This window comes from Myotis nattereri, assembly GCF_964212035.1.
Source record: "Myotis nattereri genome assembly, chromosome: 20".
Taxonomy (NCBI): Eukaryota; Metazoa; Chordata; class Mammalia; order Chiroptera; family Vespertilionidae; genus Myotis; species Myotis nattereri.
In genome coordinates, this window is record NC_138096.1 from 508455 (window position 1) to 525476 (window position 17022).

Below are 17022 nucleotides of genomic sequence, written 5' to 3' on the forward strand. Positions count from 1 at the left end.
ACCGCCCAAGCGGCCGCGCCTCTGGCCCGGGTGGCGAGATGCCAGGAAAGACCGAAGCATCTGCCCGGTGGGTTACAGGCTTCTCAGGAGATTGAATGTCTGTGGCCGTGCGAGGCGGCGTGAGGGATGCGCCGTGCAGAGCCCGCCGAGACGTGCCAGGCCTGGTGCAACCGGATCCCTCCCCGCAGCCAGAGTTCTGTTTCCCTGAAGACGGGGGACTCGGGGACTCGGGACTCGTGCTCTGGACTGAGATGTGGCCACCTGCCGCCCCCCCACTCCCCCCACCCCACCCCCCGCTCCCTAAGGAAACCCCACAGGCTCGCAGGAGCAGGAAGAAGCCGAGGGGCAGGGAGGGAGGTTTGAACCCCCTTCCCAGGAGCCGACACTTCCTGGAAACTGAAGGCCCTTTAGGACTCTCCTGCTCGCACCCCTCTTTCTTCCCCCAACAGCCGGCCGGCTTCAGTTTGCTGCACGGGAGGGCTTACTGCTCTCCCTCTAGGAGTCACCCAGGGCCTCCGATGCTAGCACCCAGGCTCCCGTTGGCAGGGACGATGGGCGGGCGGGCGGGCGGGGAGGTTTCCAGCATCCTGAATGGAATGTGTTTCCTGGGGCCGAAAAGGGCTGGGCACCCCTCCCCCCACCACCAGGACCAAACACAGGAGGACGGGTCAGTGGACCTGGTACCGACCACAGGACATCCAGGCAGCCTGTGGGGAGGGGGGTAAAACATGCACTTGAGCCCCTGAACCCCGCGGCTCGCTCGCCGGGCTGGCCTGGCGCAGACCTGCTCCCCAGGCCTCTGCATTTTTGCATCTTTTTCTCATCGAGGGGCGGCTTGTCTTTAAAAGGCTAAATGCTCGGCACTAAATTTGGTCACAGAGCGCGCGCTCCAAGATTCCCTGGAATGTCCTCAAGTTTCAGCCGCTCTGACAGGGAGCTGGGCCCGCCCCTTGGGGGGGGGGGGACTGGCCTCTCCTCCCCGCCCGCCGGCCCGGGCAGGCGCTGGGGCTCATTGGCTGCTGGGCCGACTGCTGGTCCACTCGCCCAGCCGGCGGAGGAGGCTGCTGCTCCCAGTGAATCTCCCAGCACCTGCCTCGCGCGCCCGCGGGCAGAGGAGCCCGGTCCTCGAGCAGCTGGGGGGTCGCTCCACGCCCAGCAGCTCCGTCCAGACCCACCTGTCCTGCCCGCAGCGGCCCCCCTCCCCGCCCAGCCACCCCCCCCCAAGAGGCGCACCCTGTTGCCAAGATGTCCAAGGTCGCCAAGTACCGCCGGCAGGTGAGCGAGGACCCCGACATCGACAGCCTGCTGTCCACGCTGTCCCCCGAGGAGATGGAGGAGCTGGAGAAGGAGCTGGACGTGGCGGACCCCGACAGCAGCGTGCCCGTGGGGCTGCGGCAGCGGAACCAGACGGAGAAGCCGGCCACGGGCAGCTACGACCGCGAGGCCATGCTCACCTTCTGCGAGAAGGAGACCAAGAAGCTCATCCAACGGGAGCTGTCCCAGGACGTGGACGTGAGTGAGGGGGGCCGCGGGGCGCGGGGGGCCGCGGGGAGAGGGGGGCCCCGTCACTGCCCAGGGTTGACGGTTTCAGGAGGACCCCTCCGTGCGCTGGCCTGGGACTCACCCAGTGCCTGTGTCGGGAGGGGCGGGGGGGGGGCTGGTGGACAGCACCCCGCGTCAGAGGGGCTGCGGGGGCGCAGGGGGCTGGAGGTGGCCCTGAGCGTGGCCCCCACACCTGTGGGCTCCTTCACCCGCTGTGAGGGGAGGAAGGACGGGTGTGCCAGCAGGAGGAGGCGCTCAGCCCTCCCTGCAGGGACCGGCTCCTTCCCGGAGGCTGGGCCAGGGGGGCTTCCCACAGCCACGGAGCCCCGGGTCTGGGAGGCGGGGCCTGTGTGGCTTGAGTGACATTCCCGGGAGGGGGGCTGCACGTTCTGGGGGAGCCTCTTGAGGGAGCGGCCCCTCCTCCGGTCAGCTCTGTGCCAGGGGCCAGGCCCCTCTGCTGGGCAGGAAGGTGGACCCAGCAGCGCCCGCCCAGGAGGGGTGGCAGCTCGGGAAGCACCGCCCCCATGGGGCTGGGCAGGAGCCAGGCCTGCTCCCCATCCTTGTTGTCCCCGGTTGTTTGTGAGTTTCCCCGGACAGACCGCTCCCTCCCACCTGGTCGTTTGCTTGGGGTCCTGGCGAGAAGAGGCCGGTCCCTCCATCCCCGTCCTGTTCTGCTCCCGGGGATGTGTCCTCGCAGAGATGAGGGTGGTGTTTGCAGTCACAGGCACGTGGTGACTCCTGGAGCGTGGGGGGCGGGAGGGCGGGAGGAGGGGCCGAGGGCAGGGAGGCTGAGGGCCTGGGCTCCGCTCTGCCCCCACCCGGGACCACGTTTAAGGTTTAAGAGGTCGGGAGGCAGGGGAGCCGGGAGGCTCAGGCTCACCGTCCTGGGGGCCAGGCCGTGGCCTCTGCAAAGGATGAGCAAATGCTAAACCATTTGCAGGAAAGTGAGAGGTGCGCCCCCCCCCCCCACTGTGGGGCCTCCTTGGGAAGCAGAGAAGAAAGGAGATGTCCCCACAGGCTTGGCACCTGTCGGTGCCCCCGAGGCCCCCAGTCCTGGGCTCTGTGCCCACGCCCAGCGCTCCTGGGCCCCAGATTCCCAGGCGGAGCTCAGACGCACACTCTTTAGTCCCAACGGGCCGGTGAGGGCTCTGCCCCCGAGGTTGATTCCCACAGCCTTTCCCTCAGCCAGAACCATGCAGCCCCCCCATCCCCCCCCGCCCCCTTTCCCTCCCCCCATCCCCCCCCCCCCCCCCCCGCACACTTGTTTATGCCCACGGAGCCGAGCAGGGCGTGCGCATGCGTGCGCTCACACGGCACCCCCTCCGCCCGCTTTCCCTCGTGGGATGTCTGTCCTCACCCGTCCCAGGGCCTGTGAGGGCAGCGCGACTGGTCAGCGTTCAGGGTGCATCCTGAGCCTTGGGCAGGGTCCTCTCTGTCAGTCGGGGTGAAGGGGGGAAGCCCAACAGGTGGCTTCTTCAGCCGCCTCGGCAAAGTGGCGGGTGTGTGGCCAGCCCCCGGGTGTGAGCAGCAGCACCTCGTCTGTGTGACCAACTCACAGGCCACCTACCCCTCGGTCTCCCGTCCACCAAACGCCCACCTCAGAGGGTTGTGGAGAGTCCTAACGGGCCGGACGGGCGGCACGGGCTCTGAGCTGGCGTGCAGTGGGCACTCCGCGACCGACCGCAGCCATGAATCACCAAGTCCCCGGAGGCCAGACCCAGCAGTCGGGGAGTGAGCCAAAAGCAGATCTCCCCTCCCCCCCGCCCGGTCCCCCCAGGGCGGTGCACGCCCAGCTGGCTGTCCCCTGAGTGGCCAGAGCAGTAAACATGGGGGGGAGGACATCACAGCAGCAGGGCGGTGGGGGGGCGGCGGTGGGGGGGGCAGGAGCTCTCACTGACCTGCCCGGGCCTCCAGAGGTTGGTCAAAACAGTGAGGCCACCTCCGCAGACTCAAGGGGCACGGACCGAGAGCCTGCCGTACGCCCAGCACCCTCACCTGCTATTCTGTTTAAGCTGCACAGGTCTTGGGAAATAGGTGGTTTATCCCCATTATACAGATGGGGACACTGAGGCACCGGGCGGTTGAATGCAGCCCAAGGTCACACAGGGAGCAGCCAGCCTGACTGAGGACTGTCCCTCCTCCTCTGCCACACCAGGCCGGCCTGAGCTTGTCGGCTCCTCAGGGTCAGGGACCCCAGACCGAGCGGTTCCATGTCCCGTCTTGTGGTCTTGTTATGGGAGCAGCGGCTGCAGCCAGGCTGGTCCCGGAGCGAACTGTTAACCGGGTGCCGGTTAGAAGTTAACACTAGCAGCACCAGGTGAGAGAGGATCAGGGCGTCAAACTGTTGGCCCCGGGTGAGGGTCAGGGAGCGTGTCCTGCCTGGACATCGGGGGTACGAAGGAATTCGGTTAATTCCTCGTGGGTGGGATGGTGCTGTTGTGGACATACGTTGTAAAGCAGCAGTTCTCGACCTGTGGGTCGCGACCCCTTTGGGGGCCGAACGACCCTTTCGCAGGGGTCGCCTAAGATCATCGGAAAACACATATGTCATTACATATTGTTTTTGTGATTGATCACTGTGCTTTAATGATGTTCAATGTGTAACAATGAAAATACATCCTGCATATCAGATATTTACATGATGATTCATAACAGTAGCAACATGACAGTGATGACGTAGCAACGAAAATAACCTTATGGTTGGGGGTCCCCACAACACAAGGAACCGTATGAAAGGGCCGCGGCATGAGGAAGGTTGAGAACCACTGTTGTAAAGGGTCCTCGCCTTGAAGACAGGAAAACTGAAGTATTCCCGGAAAACCGGGGGTTAGGGAAAACCGGGGGGTTAGGGAATCTGCGTTAAAACACTGCAAGGGAGTGGGGGGCGTGGAGGGGGAGTGGGGGGCGTGGGTGGAAGGGCCTAGGCCCACTCACACTCCAGGGGCTGCGGCTGGAGGTGGGCTGTCGCCCCAGCTTCTGTGCGTGACGTTCCCCTCGCTCACTTGGGTGCCAACAGCGGCCAGGCAGGCCCAGCTGTGTCTTAAGCTCTGGGTCTTCCTGGGGCGAAGGCGCCCCGAGGTTCATGATGGTCTCATGAGTGCTGTGGGGGGCGTGACCATCGTCATGAGTGCCCCCCCCAGCTCCTGTCTGTCCTGGGGTCTCAGGCCCCTTCCTCCAGGGGGAAGGGCAGCCCCTGGTGTGAGTGCCAGCCCCACGCTGTCCCCACCTGTGTCCCCACCGGTCCTGCCCATTGTCACCTCTGCTTGTTGAGCGAAGGTCAGCCCGGGTCAAGGTGAGGGGCGGGGCTGGGCAGAGCGGACGTCTTCCCTCCCTTGAAAGGGGCCGGCTCTCACTCACCTGTGCGCCCTGGCCCTCCCTCAGGTGGAGGACTGCCCGGGCAGGTGTGCAGCCCACGGCGTGAAACCCGGCCCTCCCCTCGGCTCAGGTTTCGGGAACTGGATCCCCAGCGGGTCAGCTCGTATGTCCTCGTCCATCCCAAGTGGAGCGAGAGGCTCAGCCTCCTCCCGGCTCCTGCCTCCCTCACCAGGGCCGGTCACAGGCCGGAGCACCGCGGGGCAGGTGGCGGCTGGAGGAGGCTCTGGCCCACGCAAACGGGGGGGGGGGGGGGGGCGGGGGGGACTTGAGAGCTCCCCCTGGGCCAGCCTCCTGACCTTCCTCCCCCACCTGCCCTGGTCATGCCCAGCACCCAGGAATCCCCACAGGGATGGGGGTGCCGCAGGAATGGGGGTGCCGCGGGAATGGGGGTGCCATGGGAATGGGGGTGCCACGGGAATGGGGGTGCCGCGGGGATGGGGTGCTGTGGGAATGGGGGTGCTGCGGGGATGGGGTACCACGGGAATGGGGGTGCCGCAGGGATGGGGTGCCGCAGGGATGGGGGTGCCGGGAGCCTCTCACGCTGCAGCCCTAACCCTCAGACTGCCCTTTACAGGGTCTGCAGAGCACTGGGCGGCACAGCCCTCGATTAAGGGGATTAACCGGACTGGTCCTCGCCCAGAATAGCCCTGGAGGCAGGGAGGGGGGCAGAGAGGTGGAGGGGTGCTGACGGGGGGCGGGGGGGGGAGCAGGCGCCCGGCAAGGGTTAGAGGAGGAAGGAGGCGCCTGTGGGGAGGACACTGCGGACACTCCCTGCCCAGGGCCTGCACTGCTCGCCCCGTCGCCTATAAATGCGCTGAAAAGCCAGTGGGTGAGGGAATGAGGAGGGAGCAAGCCAGTGGGGAGAAGTGGAGAAGTCTGGGTGACATCCCCCCCCCCAACTCCCGCCCCACAGGCTCCAGGGCCGGGAGCTCTCCTTGTCCGCAGCCGCGGGGACAGCCAGGCGGCCTTGGCAGGGCTCAGCCTCACGGTCCGGTCCCCAGGGCCACGGCGGACTGGACGCCCGGTCGTCACCAGGGCGCTGTTTACCAACAGCCGGGAGGGAGGCCCCTGCTCCCTGCCCCCGGGACAGCCCGGGCGCCTCACTGGCCACTCGCCTGCCCTCACCGCCCCCCGAGACCCTGAGCAGCGGAGGCGGGGGGCGGGGGGGGGCGGGGGCAGCTCCCCGGGCGCTGGTGCAGGATGACCTGGGCCTGGTGCTCGAGCCCAGCTGGGCCCGGACCGCCCTGCTCTGCTGGGGCCGCTGGGGGACCGAGCAGGTCGCCTCCCTCTGAGCTGGGTCCCCGCCGCAGGTGGAATGGCGCCTGGTCCTGGGGGGGTCGGGGGAGGCCCTGGCGGCGCTGGGCTGGGAACCGGAGGGGAGGCAGCTGGGCAGGCGGTGGCCGTGGGGGGCAGGCGGGCTGTCAGGGGGAGCCCAGGCTCAGCCCCGTTCAGGGGGCTGGGCAGGCGCGGGGGGTGGGGGGGGGGGTGCTGCTCGGCTCCCTGGTGCGGACGGGAAGGCGCTTCCCACCGCGATCCCGCGAACGTCAGTTTCCACCTCGACCTCCCTCCCCGAGGAGAAGGGGGGCCCTGGCTCCCCCCAACCCCGCAGGCCCCGCCCACGCCCAGCTGCGCCTCCCACAGCCTTTCCGGTTCCCTGATTCTCTGGGTCTTGTCGGCGTCGCACGGAGCACTGACGGCAGGATTTTCCCACGCGCGCTCTTGTTGGATATAAGTTACACTCCGGGGCCTCCCTCCCCCCGCCCCCGCGGGGCCCCCTCCTCCCCCCGGAGCCCCCCTCCTCCCGCGGGGCCCCCTCCTCCCCCCAGAGCCCCCCTCCTCCCCCCGGAGCCCCCCTCCTCCCCCCGGAACCCCCCTCCTCCCCCCGGAGCCCCCCTCCTCCCGCGGGGCCCCCTCCTCCCCCCGGAGCCCCCCTCCTCCCCCCGGAGCCCCCCTCCTCCCGCGGGCCCCTAGCTGACCCGGCCCCCGCAGTCAGCCTTGCGCGCAGGACCAGGACCACGGGGCGCCCTTTGCCTCCGGCTCCTCGGCGTCCGCAGCAGCTGTGACTTCGGGGCTGTGCCGCCCACGGGGCCGCGGGCCGCGCTTTACCCCCGTTTCCACTCACGGACGTTTGCGTTGCTCCCGTTTGAGGGGATCGCCAGCCACGCTGCTGGCGCGCACGCGCGCGTTGTGACGTCATTTCTGCTGGAGTGTGCACTGTGACGTCATTTCTGCTGGACTGTGCGCTGTGACGTCACTTCTGCTGGAGTGTGCACTGTGACGTCGCTTCTGCTGGAGTGTGCACTGTGACGTCATTTCTGCTGGACTGTGCTCTGTGACGTCATTTCTGCTGGGCGGGGACCTCGGGGTGTCCTGGGAAGTGGTGGTGACTGAGGTTCTCACCTGCAGACAGAGGCGATGCCTGATGGAGACCTGCGGAGGGTCAAGTGCATCCAAGTGAAGGTCAACGCATGACCTGTGGACAGTGAGCTTTAACCCCCCGGGGCCGTCACCCTCACGCCCAGTGACGCCCTCCCTCAGGGAACGGGGAGCGACCGCGCCCTCCACCACGGCCTGCCTCCTGTCCTCACCCCTGTTGGGAGCTGACACTTGCCCGGCTGGTGTGGCTCAGTGGTGGAGGGTCGACCTGTGAACCGGGAGGTCACGGTTCAGTTCCCGTCAGGGCTGATCCCCAGGGTGGGCATGCAGGAGGCAGCTCGTCAGTGATTCTCATCAATGATGCTCTCTCTCCCTCTCCCTTCCCTTCTGAAATCAATACAAAAAAATTTTTTTTTTTAATTTTAAAAAAGGTGACACTGGCCGTAACCGGTTTGGCTCGGTGGATAGAGCGTCGGCCTGCGGACTGAAGGGTTCCGGGTTCGATTCCGGTCAAGGGCATGTACCTGGGTTGCGGGCACATCCCCAGTAGGGAGTGTGCAGGAGGCAGCTGATCGATGTTTCTCTCCCATCGATGTTTCTAACTCTCTATCCCTCTCCCTTCCTCTCTGTAAAAAATCAACAAAATATATTAAAAAAAAAAAAAAAGTGACACTGGACTAAACCCCAGGTCAGACCCTCTGCCCAGGACCTTTCCGGAAGGAGGTGCAGGACGTGTGTCCACTTCCTGCCTCCCATCCCCGCCTCGCCCACGCCCACTCCGCGAGGACAGACCTACTTTCCTGTTGAGCTTGCGTCTCACTTGCTTGTCCTCAGCCTCAGCCTCAGCCTCCTGCTGAGACACCCCCCCTCCCCAGCTTGTGGCTCATGGACCCCGACTCCCTTCCGAGCTGAGGTCCCACCCGGACAGCGTAACTCTGGGGGTTGAAGCCGGCCGCCGCAGCCTCCACGGTGCCTCTTTATCTCAAAGGGACCCCCACTGCCCCCCCACATCTCTGCTTTCACCTCGCAGACGGCCGCGTGTCCTGTTTCACTGAGGAACCTGAGCTCGGGCGAGAACGCCTGGCACCTCAACGCGGTACCTGCCCCATCACAGGCCGCGAGGCCTCCACCGGGCCTCCGGCTCCCGCCCCCCCCCCTGGGCTCTCATGGTGACTGTCCCCCTGGGGTCTGTCTTGACTCCGCCCTCCTGCCCTTCTCTCTGTTCCAGCTGGTCCCCCCAGCTGGTCCCAGCCGTCTGTCCATCCCTGTCTCCCGCCAAGGGCTTCCTGTGCCCGCACCTGCCCTGCGGGCTGGGTGACCTGCTCCACCGCGTTCAGAGGGCACCGCGGACCCTTCTCTCACTTTGTTTTTAATCCTCCCCTGAGGGTGTGTTTATTGATTTTTACAGAGAGGAAGGGAGAGAAACATCCATCAGCTGCCTCCCATACTCGCCCTGACCCACACGCTAGGCAGCGCCCTGACCGGGACTGGCACCCACAGCCTTCTGGTGCACAGGGCGACGCTCCAACCACTGAGCCACCGGCCGGGCCCTGGTGCCTCTCACACACACACACAGCGCGGGTCCGGCTTCGTCTGTGCTTCCTGCAGGCGCTGAGGACAGGCCTGGCTCTCCCTCGGCCCGCGGAGCCCAGCGCCCGGCTCAGTGAGGTCAGGAAGGGTAGGGTGCGGGCGCCGTGCCTGTCCTGCGTGGTGAGCCTGGTTACCCGTCCATCGCTCTCTGCTGAGACGGAGGGTGACTTCGTGTCCACGTCCTCAGCCAGAGGCAGAGCTGGCCGTGGTCCTTGTCCGTTTTACAAACAGCCAGTTCGCTCCGAGCCAGGCCTGGTGCTGTGTGTTCTGCACAGAGGACCTCCAGGCCTCGTGCGCAACCTGTTCCATTTCCCTCCTCCTCCTCCTCCTGTGCCTCCTGCCCCCTCTCCTCTCCGGGACCTGACATTTCCCGCCGACTCAGCCCGTTCGCCTGCGATCCCCGTTCCTCCGTGGCCGAGGCCGCCAGTTCCCACCCTCTGATCCGTCCCGAATCTGGGAGGCTCGGGCCTTTGCCTCCCGATCCAGACGAGGGGCTGCGGCTGAGGACTCTTGGGGCAGAGCCTTGGGAGCGGGTGTGAGGAGGTGGGCGCGAGGCCCAGAGGTCGGGCACGCCCAGTGCAGGCAGACGTGCCCAGGAGCTGGAAGGTGGGCACAAAGGCCCAGAGCCCAAGACCAGCTCTTCTCAGCCAGGTTCCCCATAGGCCACCTGACATTCCCAGGCCCCCCCCTCCACCCCTCACCCCCGCCACAACATCTGGCTCTGGATGCGCAGGAGGAGGTGCCCGAGGGCGGCCCCGAGATGGGTGGGGGCTCACAGCAGGCCCGGGTGGGCACCTCGTCCTCCCCAGAGCTGGCCTGTCCCTGCCCGACTGCGTTCACAGTCCCCCGAGCCCGGAGACCCCGCGCCGGGGGCCAGGCCCTGCCTCCTCGCCTTAAAGGCACAGGGTGACCCCGAGGGCGAGGGCTCCTCTAGACAGAGCGTTCGCTGACGCCATCGGCCCCGTGGGGTCTGTCCGCCCCGTGTGCCTGCGACCACGGACACGTTGGTTTTTACTTGTTAAAACCACATCCCCCGTCCCTGAGAATGCCTCCGGGCCCCCTTGGTGGTGGGTGTTGTCGGAGCCGGAGCCGTTGTGGCGGGGCTGAGCCGTGTGCCTATATTTGGACATTTACATGGTTCCCAATAAACACGCGCCCCACGGCCCCAGCAGACCTCAGAGCCAGCGCCTCGCTGTGGCCTGTGGCGCCCGTTCCCGGGGAGGGAGCCGGCCAGCGGCCGGTGAACAGCCTTCACACGGTCACACCGTGTCCCCCTGCGGGACCAGGGCGGGCGCAGGGGCTGGGCCTGGAGCCCAGGAGACCGTGTCTCGCACAGGCAGCCCCGCGGCCCGGGACCGAGGTCCTGATGCGGATCCCGTGACCCTGGGAGGTGTCGTCTGCATGGACTCGGAAGAATGCACGTGCCTGGTCCCTCCGTCGGGGGTTGGGGGGGGTTGTTACCACGTGAGGAGAGGACGGGCTCCACCCGGGAAACTGCAGGTGCAAGAGACGCGGGAAGGCGAGGCAGCCGGCCCATCTCCCGCTCCCCAGGCCCCGCCCACACGCGGAAGGCCCGTGACCAAACCCACCAGGTGCCGGCACCAGGCCAAGCTGCGTCCCCCCAGGAGAATCAGGGGAGCGTCACTGCGCCGGCTGGGCTCACAGAGGCACAGCCTGGGGGCCTCCCTGCCCCCTCACCTCCCGCCTGGACTTTGGGGAAGCCTCCAACAGCCTCTTCCCCTCCAGCCTCGGGCCTCCACTCCCTCCCCAGGCAGCGACCAGGCTCCTTGAGTCCACGCCTGGGCGAGGGCCCTCCCTGGATAGAAGCTGCACGGTCTCCATCAATGTCAGCCTGAGCAGGCAGCCTGCAGGCTCCTCTCAGCACCCCCCCCCCCCCGGCAGAGAACGGGATACCCCGGTGCACTGTGCTCCACGGTCTCCTTTCTCCCCTTCTGCCCCCCCGCCACCCCGACTCTGCCCAGTGGTTCCCGTCCGACCCGAGCTCGCTGGCCCTGGCCGTGCTGTCGGAAGCTCACTGCTCCCAGCACAGGTGGCCTGCACTCTGCCCTGCACCTCCTCATGCCACTGCACGGGGGGGGGGGGTTTGAGCAGGGCTCCCCTCACCCGCAGGAACCTCCAGGGACCCCAGCAGCACCCACTGCACCCTGCCAGGCAAGGAGGGAGGACGATCTGGGGCAGCAGCAGCCTCTGTGGGAGGCAGCGAGACTGGGGGCTGGGGGCTGGGGGCTGGGGGCTGGAGGTGCCATTCCCAGGAGGCGAATGCCATAAACCAGCCCCTCCGCCCAGCTCTGCTGTCAGGCCCAGGGCGGCCAGACTTGTCTGACCGAGGACGTGTGGGGCCCTCGTTCAAGGACCAACCCTTTCGAGACAGGACCGCAAGCCTTAACCCAGCTGGGCCCTCTGCACACGGGGCTGTGGGAGCAGAGGTGCAGCCTGGCTTGCAGCAGCGGGAGGCGGTGGGGGCCAGGCCCGCGTGGACGCCCCCCACCCCACCCCCCAGGGACCAGCAGCCCCCTTTCGGAGGCTCGTCAGGCGCTGCAGACCTGCTGGGCAGCGAGGAGCAGGGAGCAGGCCATCCCAGGGCAGAGCTGAAGTGACTTGTTTGTTTCTGCAGAGATTTCCCAGTTTCTCCAAAAATGGGGCTTCGCCGAACGCTCCCCATGAGTCACGGCCCCGCTGGCCGAGCCCTGAGGTGCAGGGGGCAGGGCACTGCCCCGCCCGCCGAGAGGGCAGAGGGAGCGGCCGGGAGGCCCAGGTCGGGCGGCTGCTCTCCCATCACTTCGTGTGGATCCCAGCCAGGGACGGCCCGGAGCCATGTGGCCGTGGGGCCTGGAGGAGATGGAAGACAGGCAGGTGGCCGGCCACAGGCGGTCAGGGTTCTCAGGGGCCGTCCTCCACTCCCCTCGCGTCCCCACCTACAGCTCCCTCGGGCCGAGGCCTGTGCCCTGGGAACGCCCTTGGTTGTTTCTAACAGAAGTCCTTCCTCCCACAGGGATGACTAGCCAGGGAGCCTAGAGCCGGGCCAGGCAGAGAATGACCTGGGGGGGCCCAGGTGCACCCCAGCTCTGGGACCAGAGCCGCTGGCCAGGCCGGGCTGCCTCTCAGAGGAGCTCCCAGAAGCCCAGCCCGGGCGGGCAGAAGGCTCTTCTCCTTTTAAGGCCACGAGCTCGCGGGGCAGCCCCAGCCCGTTCCTGGCCGCTTGGAGGAAACGTGATTAATCAGCCTGTTTTCATTCGGTTCCTAAGGGGCTGGCACAGGCCCCAGGAACAGCCACGCGCAGGCCCCAGGGCCGGGGGCATCCGGGGAGCCCGGGGGAGGGGGCTCTGGCCGGGAGCCCTGGGCGAGGGGGAGGCTGGTGCTGGGTGCTGTGGGCAGCAGGCACCCCGGGGCCCAGCGGGAGGCTGGGGAGGGTCAGAGAAGGTCAGAGGTCAGGGGAGGCGGTGGCTGCTGGTGAGACAGGTCTGGAGCCCTTTCCCTGAGCTTGTGGGCGAACGTGGTCACGTTTTCACCTCTAAGGGCCCCGTCTCCTCTGAGGGCGGCTGGAGGGCGGCGTGGGGGGTCCTGCAGGGGGCACCGCGGGAAGGAAGCGCAGGGACAGGAGGGCAGCTGCCCCTCCAGCTCCAGTGGGCGGCCCTGGATGAAACGCCTGAACGAGGAGGGGGTGTGGGCTGGGGGGGAGGGGGTTCGCCGGGCAGACTGGGCTGGTCGCAGGTGTGTCCTGGCCCGAAAGGCCGTCTGCGTTTCCTCTCCTCCCTCCCTTCCTCCCAGTCGAGGGGCGGCCGGGCTGCTGCTGCCTCCGCTCCTGAAAGGGGGAGGCTCCCCCCCACACACGGGCACCAGGCCCAGCAAGTCCCTTCAGCCGCCCACGGGCAGGGGGGGAGGACACGAGGGATGGGCAGGAGGGGGGACGGGCAGGAGGGACGGCACATTCCAAGGACCTGTCTCACCCGGTCCCTGGCCATCCCTCTGTTGTGATTCTGGGGGATGGAGCCAAGGACTCGCTGCTAAATAAACCCAACCCGCTGGGGGGGCTGGTCCCCGATGGCGTGTTTGTGCTGCAGGTACAGGCTGTTCCACAGGCCAGCGCTCCGTCCTCCCCACCCGGCTGGGGGGGGTGCTGGGTCCTTCTCCTGCCCCACCCATCCCCGTCCCCCACCCCCAGCTCCCCTGAGAGAGGAAAGCCTTTCCACCAACCAGGCCTCGCCCTCCCTCCCTCTTACACGTTGTGAAGGCACGCCAGCCCCTAAGGTCCGCGCTGCTCTGAGGCCTGTCCTGGCTGGTCAGTTCGCTCTCGCATCTGCTCTCAATGGTCCTGCCTCCCAGCTCCTCCAACATAGCGGGGGCAGTGCTCCCCAAAGCGGCCTGAGAGCTGCGGGATGTGCCCCTTCCTCGAGGTCTGTGGTCACAGCGGGTCACAGGGTCCTAATCTCCCCGCTTAGAACAGGTACTGGCTGTAGAGGCCCCGTGTCTGGGACCCGCTGACCTCCCTGGAAGGCGGGGCCAGCCCCCGGGTGGGCAGGTGAGGCCCTGGCCCGCAGCCCAGGATGCTAGGGGTTGCGGGTGGGGGGGGTGCAAAAGCTAGTGACCAGAATGACAGATATTTTCATGAAATTATAAACAATCAAAGCAATGCAAAAAGCCTCCATGAACACAAATTCAACGTAAATACAGACCGGACCTGGGTTAGGGACTTGCCCTTTGGCCTCCGTCCCAACATGGCTGACCGTGGCCCCACCTGGACACAGGCCTAAGTCTCGGACGGGAAAGGCCCCGGGGAGGGGCTGCCGCCAGGTGTCCCCGGGGTCTCGGCCCTCGGGTTCGGGGCCGGAGCCCGGCCCTCGGGGTCCTCAGTGGTCACAGAGCGTCCCCACCCACGTCCCGTCGCCATCCCTCTCCCCCGGGAGCCAGCGCCTCCTGTTTATTTTCTTTTCTGAATTCTTAGGAAAGCAAGCAAGCGGAGACCAAGACAGACGCCAAGAATGGCGGGGAGAGGGGCCGCGAGGCCAGCAGGAAGGCCCTGGGCCCCAGGCAGGACTCGGATGCGGGGCGGGCACCCCGGCGGGGGGTCTTGAAGAAGGGCTTCTCTCGAGACAAGGATGACGCTGAGGCCAAAGGCGCCCCGCAGCCCAGGGAAGAGAAGCTCATCCGGGGCATCGACCGGGGCCGGGTCAGGGCGGCCGTGGACAAGACCGAAGGGGGGGGCAGTGGGCGGGGGGACGGCCAGGCCCCCAGGAAGGAGGAGGAGCCGAGAGGGGGGCCCAGGAGCACTGGCCTGAGCAGAGACAAGGATGAGAAGCAAGAGGATGGAAAGGGAAAAGGAGGGGGAGAGCCCACGGAGGCTGCGCGGAAGGAGGCCCCAGCGAGCCCAGCCAGTGTGGGAGCCAGTGCGGGCCCAGCCACGAGGAAGGAGGCCCCAGCGAGCCCAGCCAGTGCAGGAGCCAGTGCGGGAGCCAGTGCAGGAGCCAGTGCGGGCCCAGCCACGAGGAAGGAGGCCCCAGCGAGCCGAGCCAGTGCGGGAGCCAGTGCGGGCCCAGCCACGAGGAAGGAGGAGGAGAAGGTCACCCAGGAGGCGCCCCCCAGCCTCAAGGCGCCCGCAGAGGAGAAGCAGAGTGAGGCGGCCCAGAAGCCGGCCCCGGGGGGCCCCGCCAAGCCCCCCGAGGGCCCGGCCCCCGCGGAGGAGGAGGCGGCCCCCAGCATCTTCGACGAGCCGCTGGAGCGCGTGAGGAGCAACGACCCCAGCATGACGGAGGTGAACGTCAACAACTCGGACTGCATCACCCCCGAGATCCTGGTGCGCTTCGCCGAGGCCCTGGAGTTCAACACGGCCGTGCGGGTGTTCGCCCTGGCCAACACGCGGGCCGACGACCACGTGGCCTTCGCCATCGCCATCATGCTCAAGGCCAACAAGACCATCACCAGCCTCAACCTGGACTCCAACCACATCACGGGCAAGGGCATCCTGGCCATCTTCCGGGCGCTGCTGCAGAACAGCACGCTCACCGAGCTGCGCTTCCACAACCAGCGCCACATCTGCGGGGGCAAGACGGAGATGGAGATCGCGGGGCTGCTCAAGGACAACACCACGCTGCTCAAGCTGGGCTACCACTTCGAGCTGGCCGGGCCCCGCATGACCGTCACCAACCTGCTCAGCCGCAACATGGACCGCCAGCGGCAGCGGCGGCTGCAGGAGAAGAAGGGGCTGCTGGAGGTGCCCAAGGTCAAGGTCGGGGCGCCCGCCAAGGGCTCCCCCAGCCCCTCCCCCCAGCCGTCTCCCAAGGCCTCGCCCAAGAACTCACCCAAGGGAGGGGGGGCTCCGGCCGCCCCGCCGCCCCCGCCGCCGCCCCTGGCCCCGCCCCTGGCCCCGCCCCTCATGGTGGAGAACCTGAGGAACTCACTCTCGCCGGCCACCCAGAGGAAGTTGGGGGACAAGGCCCTCCCCGCCCAGGAGAAGAACTCCCGCGACCAGCTGCTGGCCGCCATCCGCTCCAGCAACCTCAAGCAGCTCAAGAAGGTGAGTGCGGGGAGGGGCCAGTGGGGCCACTGGCGGCAGGACAGACGCCCGGGCGGCCGGTGGGCCTGGCCTCCAGGGGCACCGCTGTCCCTCAGGGGGACTGTCCTCTAGCCTCTCCCTCCAGCTTCCCCTCCCCCTAGAAGAGACACAACACGCAGCCGCCCCAGAGGGCGCGGCCCCCCTGAACTCCCGCCCAGAGCGGCCAGCCTGACCGTCCATCCCCCAGGCGCCCGGGAGAGTCAGTGCGTGCAGTGCAGGGACACCCACCGGCCGGCCCACGGCCCCGGGGACAGCAGCCATGTCGGTGAGGCCTGGGCAGCAGGAGAAAGGACAGCGTCTCCTGTTGCACCCACGTGTCCACCCTCAGGCCCACTCGTGCACCCGGGCCCAGGAACAGGCTGGAGGTGGCTGAGCCTGGCCGGCAGCTCCCTAAACGCCCTGCCTTGTCCTTACAGGTGGAGGTGCCCAAGCTGCTGCAGTAGGGCCAGGCTGCGGGCACCGCCCCCGGGCCGCCCAGACCCGCCCCCGGCTGGCCTGCTGCGTCCTGTCTGCCCGGGGTCCTGAGGCCGGGCCACGCCCTCTCGTCCGGATGTTTCTTCTCCTGGGCCGATGTTTCTGGGCAAGAAGAGTCCTTCAGGCACCGCTCGGAGGAGATGGCGCGGGAGCCAGGGAGGATGTGCACAGGGACCGGTCGGCCCAGCCCCGCCCTCCAGGGCCAGGATTCAGCTCTGAGGAGCCCTGGGCAAGGCTGCTGGGCTGGTGTGCAGGGCAGGACAGACGATGGGGATGGAGAGGGACGGGGATGGGGATGTCCGCCCCCCTACCCCCGGACTAACAGAGCCTGGACAGACGGACAGTGCCTGGGGAGGGAGGGACAGGCGGCAGCTGGACCTGAAGGTTTGATGCCAAAGCAGACGTTTTCCTACACCCACTCGCTATGTTGTGAATCGCTGTCTTTCCATAGATTTTGATAATATATTCCAGCCTTTCGCTGCGCCTGGCGAGGCCCCTCTGTGCTGTGTGGAGGCCCTGAGCCCCACCCCGCTCCCGGGGGACCCTCGCCGCCCTCAGCGCACGTTCACTGCAGGGTGCGGTGTGGGGACAGCCCCCCAAGCGGGCTGCCCAGGCCCGGACCAGGCCCCCGGGTCTGCCCCTGACGCTGCGGCCTGGAGGTCCCACCCGGACGGGCAGAGGGAGCCAGGCCGGGCTGTGAGGCGTGTTCGCTCCGGCCCCGCCTCCCTCCATGGGGTGCACCACACGCGTCCTCCCGGCTGGACGGCCTGGCACCCCTGGCCCCGCAGGGCTGACCGCCGCCTGGGGTCGGAGTCACGAGCGGGTTTCCCTGCCTCCGTGGCGGCGGGCAGAGCGGTTTCCCCATCGTGGGGCTGCAGAGGTCTCTGCTAGGAGTGGCCACAGCGGAGGGCACCGAGCCCGGGCCCCAGCGCCCCTCCGCCCTCGGTGCCCCCGCCCGGGGCGTCCGCTTCTCCCGCCGTCCGCCCTGTGCGCACGTGGCTGTGCTGGAGCCGCAGCTCCGAGGAGGTGGGGGCCGCGTGGCCCGCACTTGGCAGGTCGGCGGCGGCCAGGACCGCCCCGCGGGGAACAGGGCG

At 67.7% G+C, this 17022-nt stretch overlaps 1 protein-coding gene across 1 annotated transcript; it reads left to right on the forward strand.

Annotated features, from left to right (window-relative positions):
* Positions 1-1232: 1232 nt before the first annotated feature.
* Positions 1233-16411, forward strand: LMOD1 (leiomodin 1). Its single transcript, XM_081114619.1, has 3 exons — positions 1233-1512; positions 13847-15415; positions 15871-16411. The coding sequence occupies exons 1-3, from the start codon at positions 1246-1248 to the stop codon at positions 15895-15897; spliced, it is 1863 nt and encodes a 620-aa protein (XP_080970745.1). The 5' UTR covers positions 1233-1245; the 3' UTR covers positions 15898-16411.
* The last annotated feature ends 611 nt before the right edge of the window (positions 16412-17022 follow it).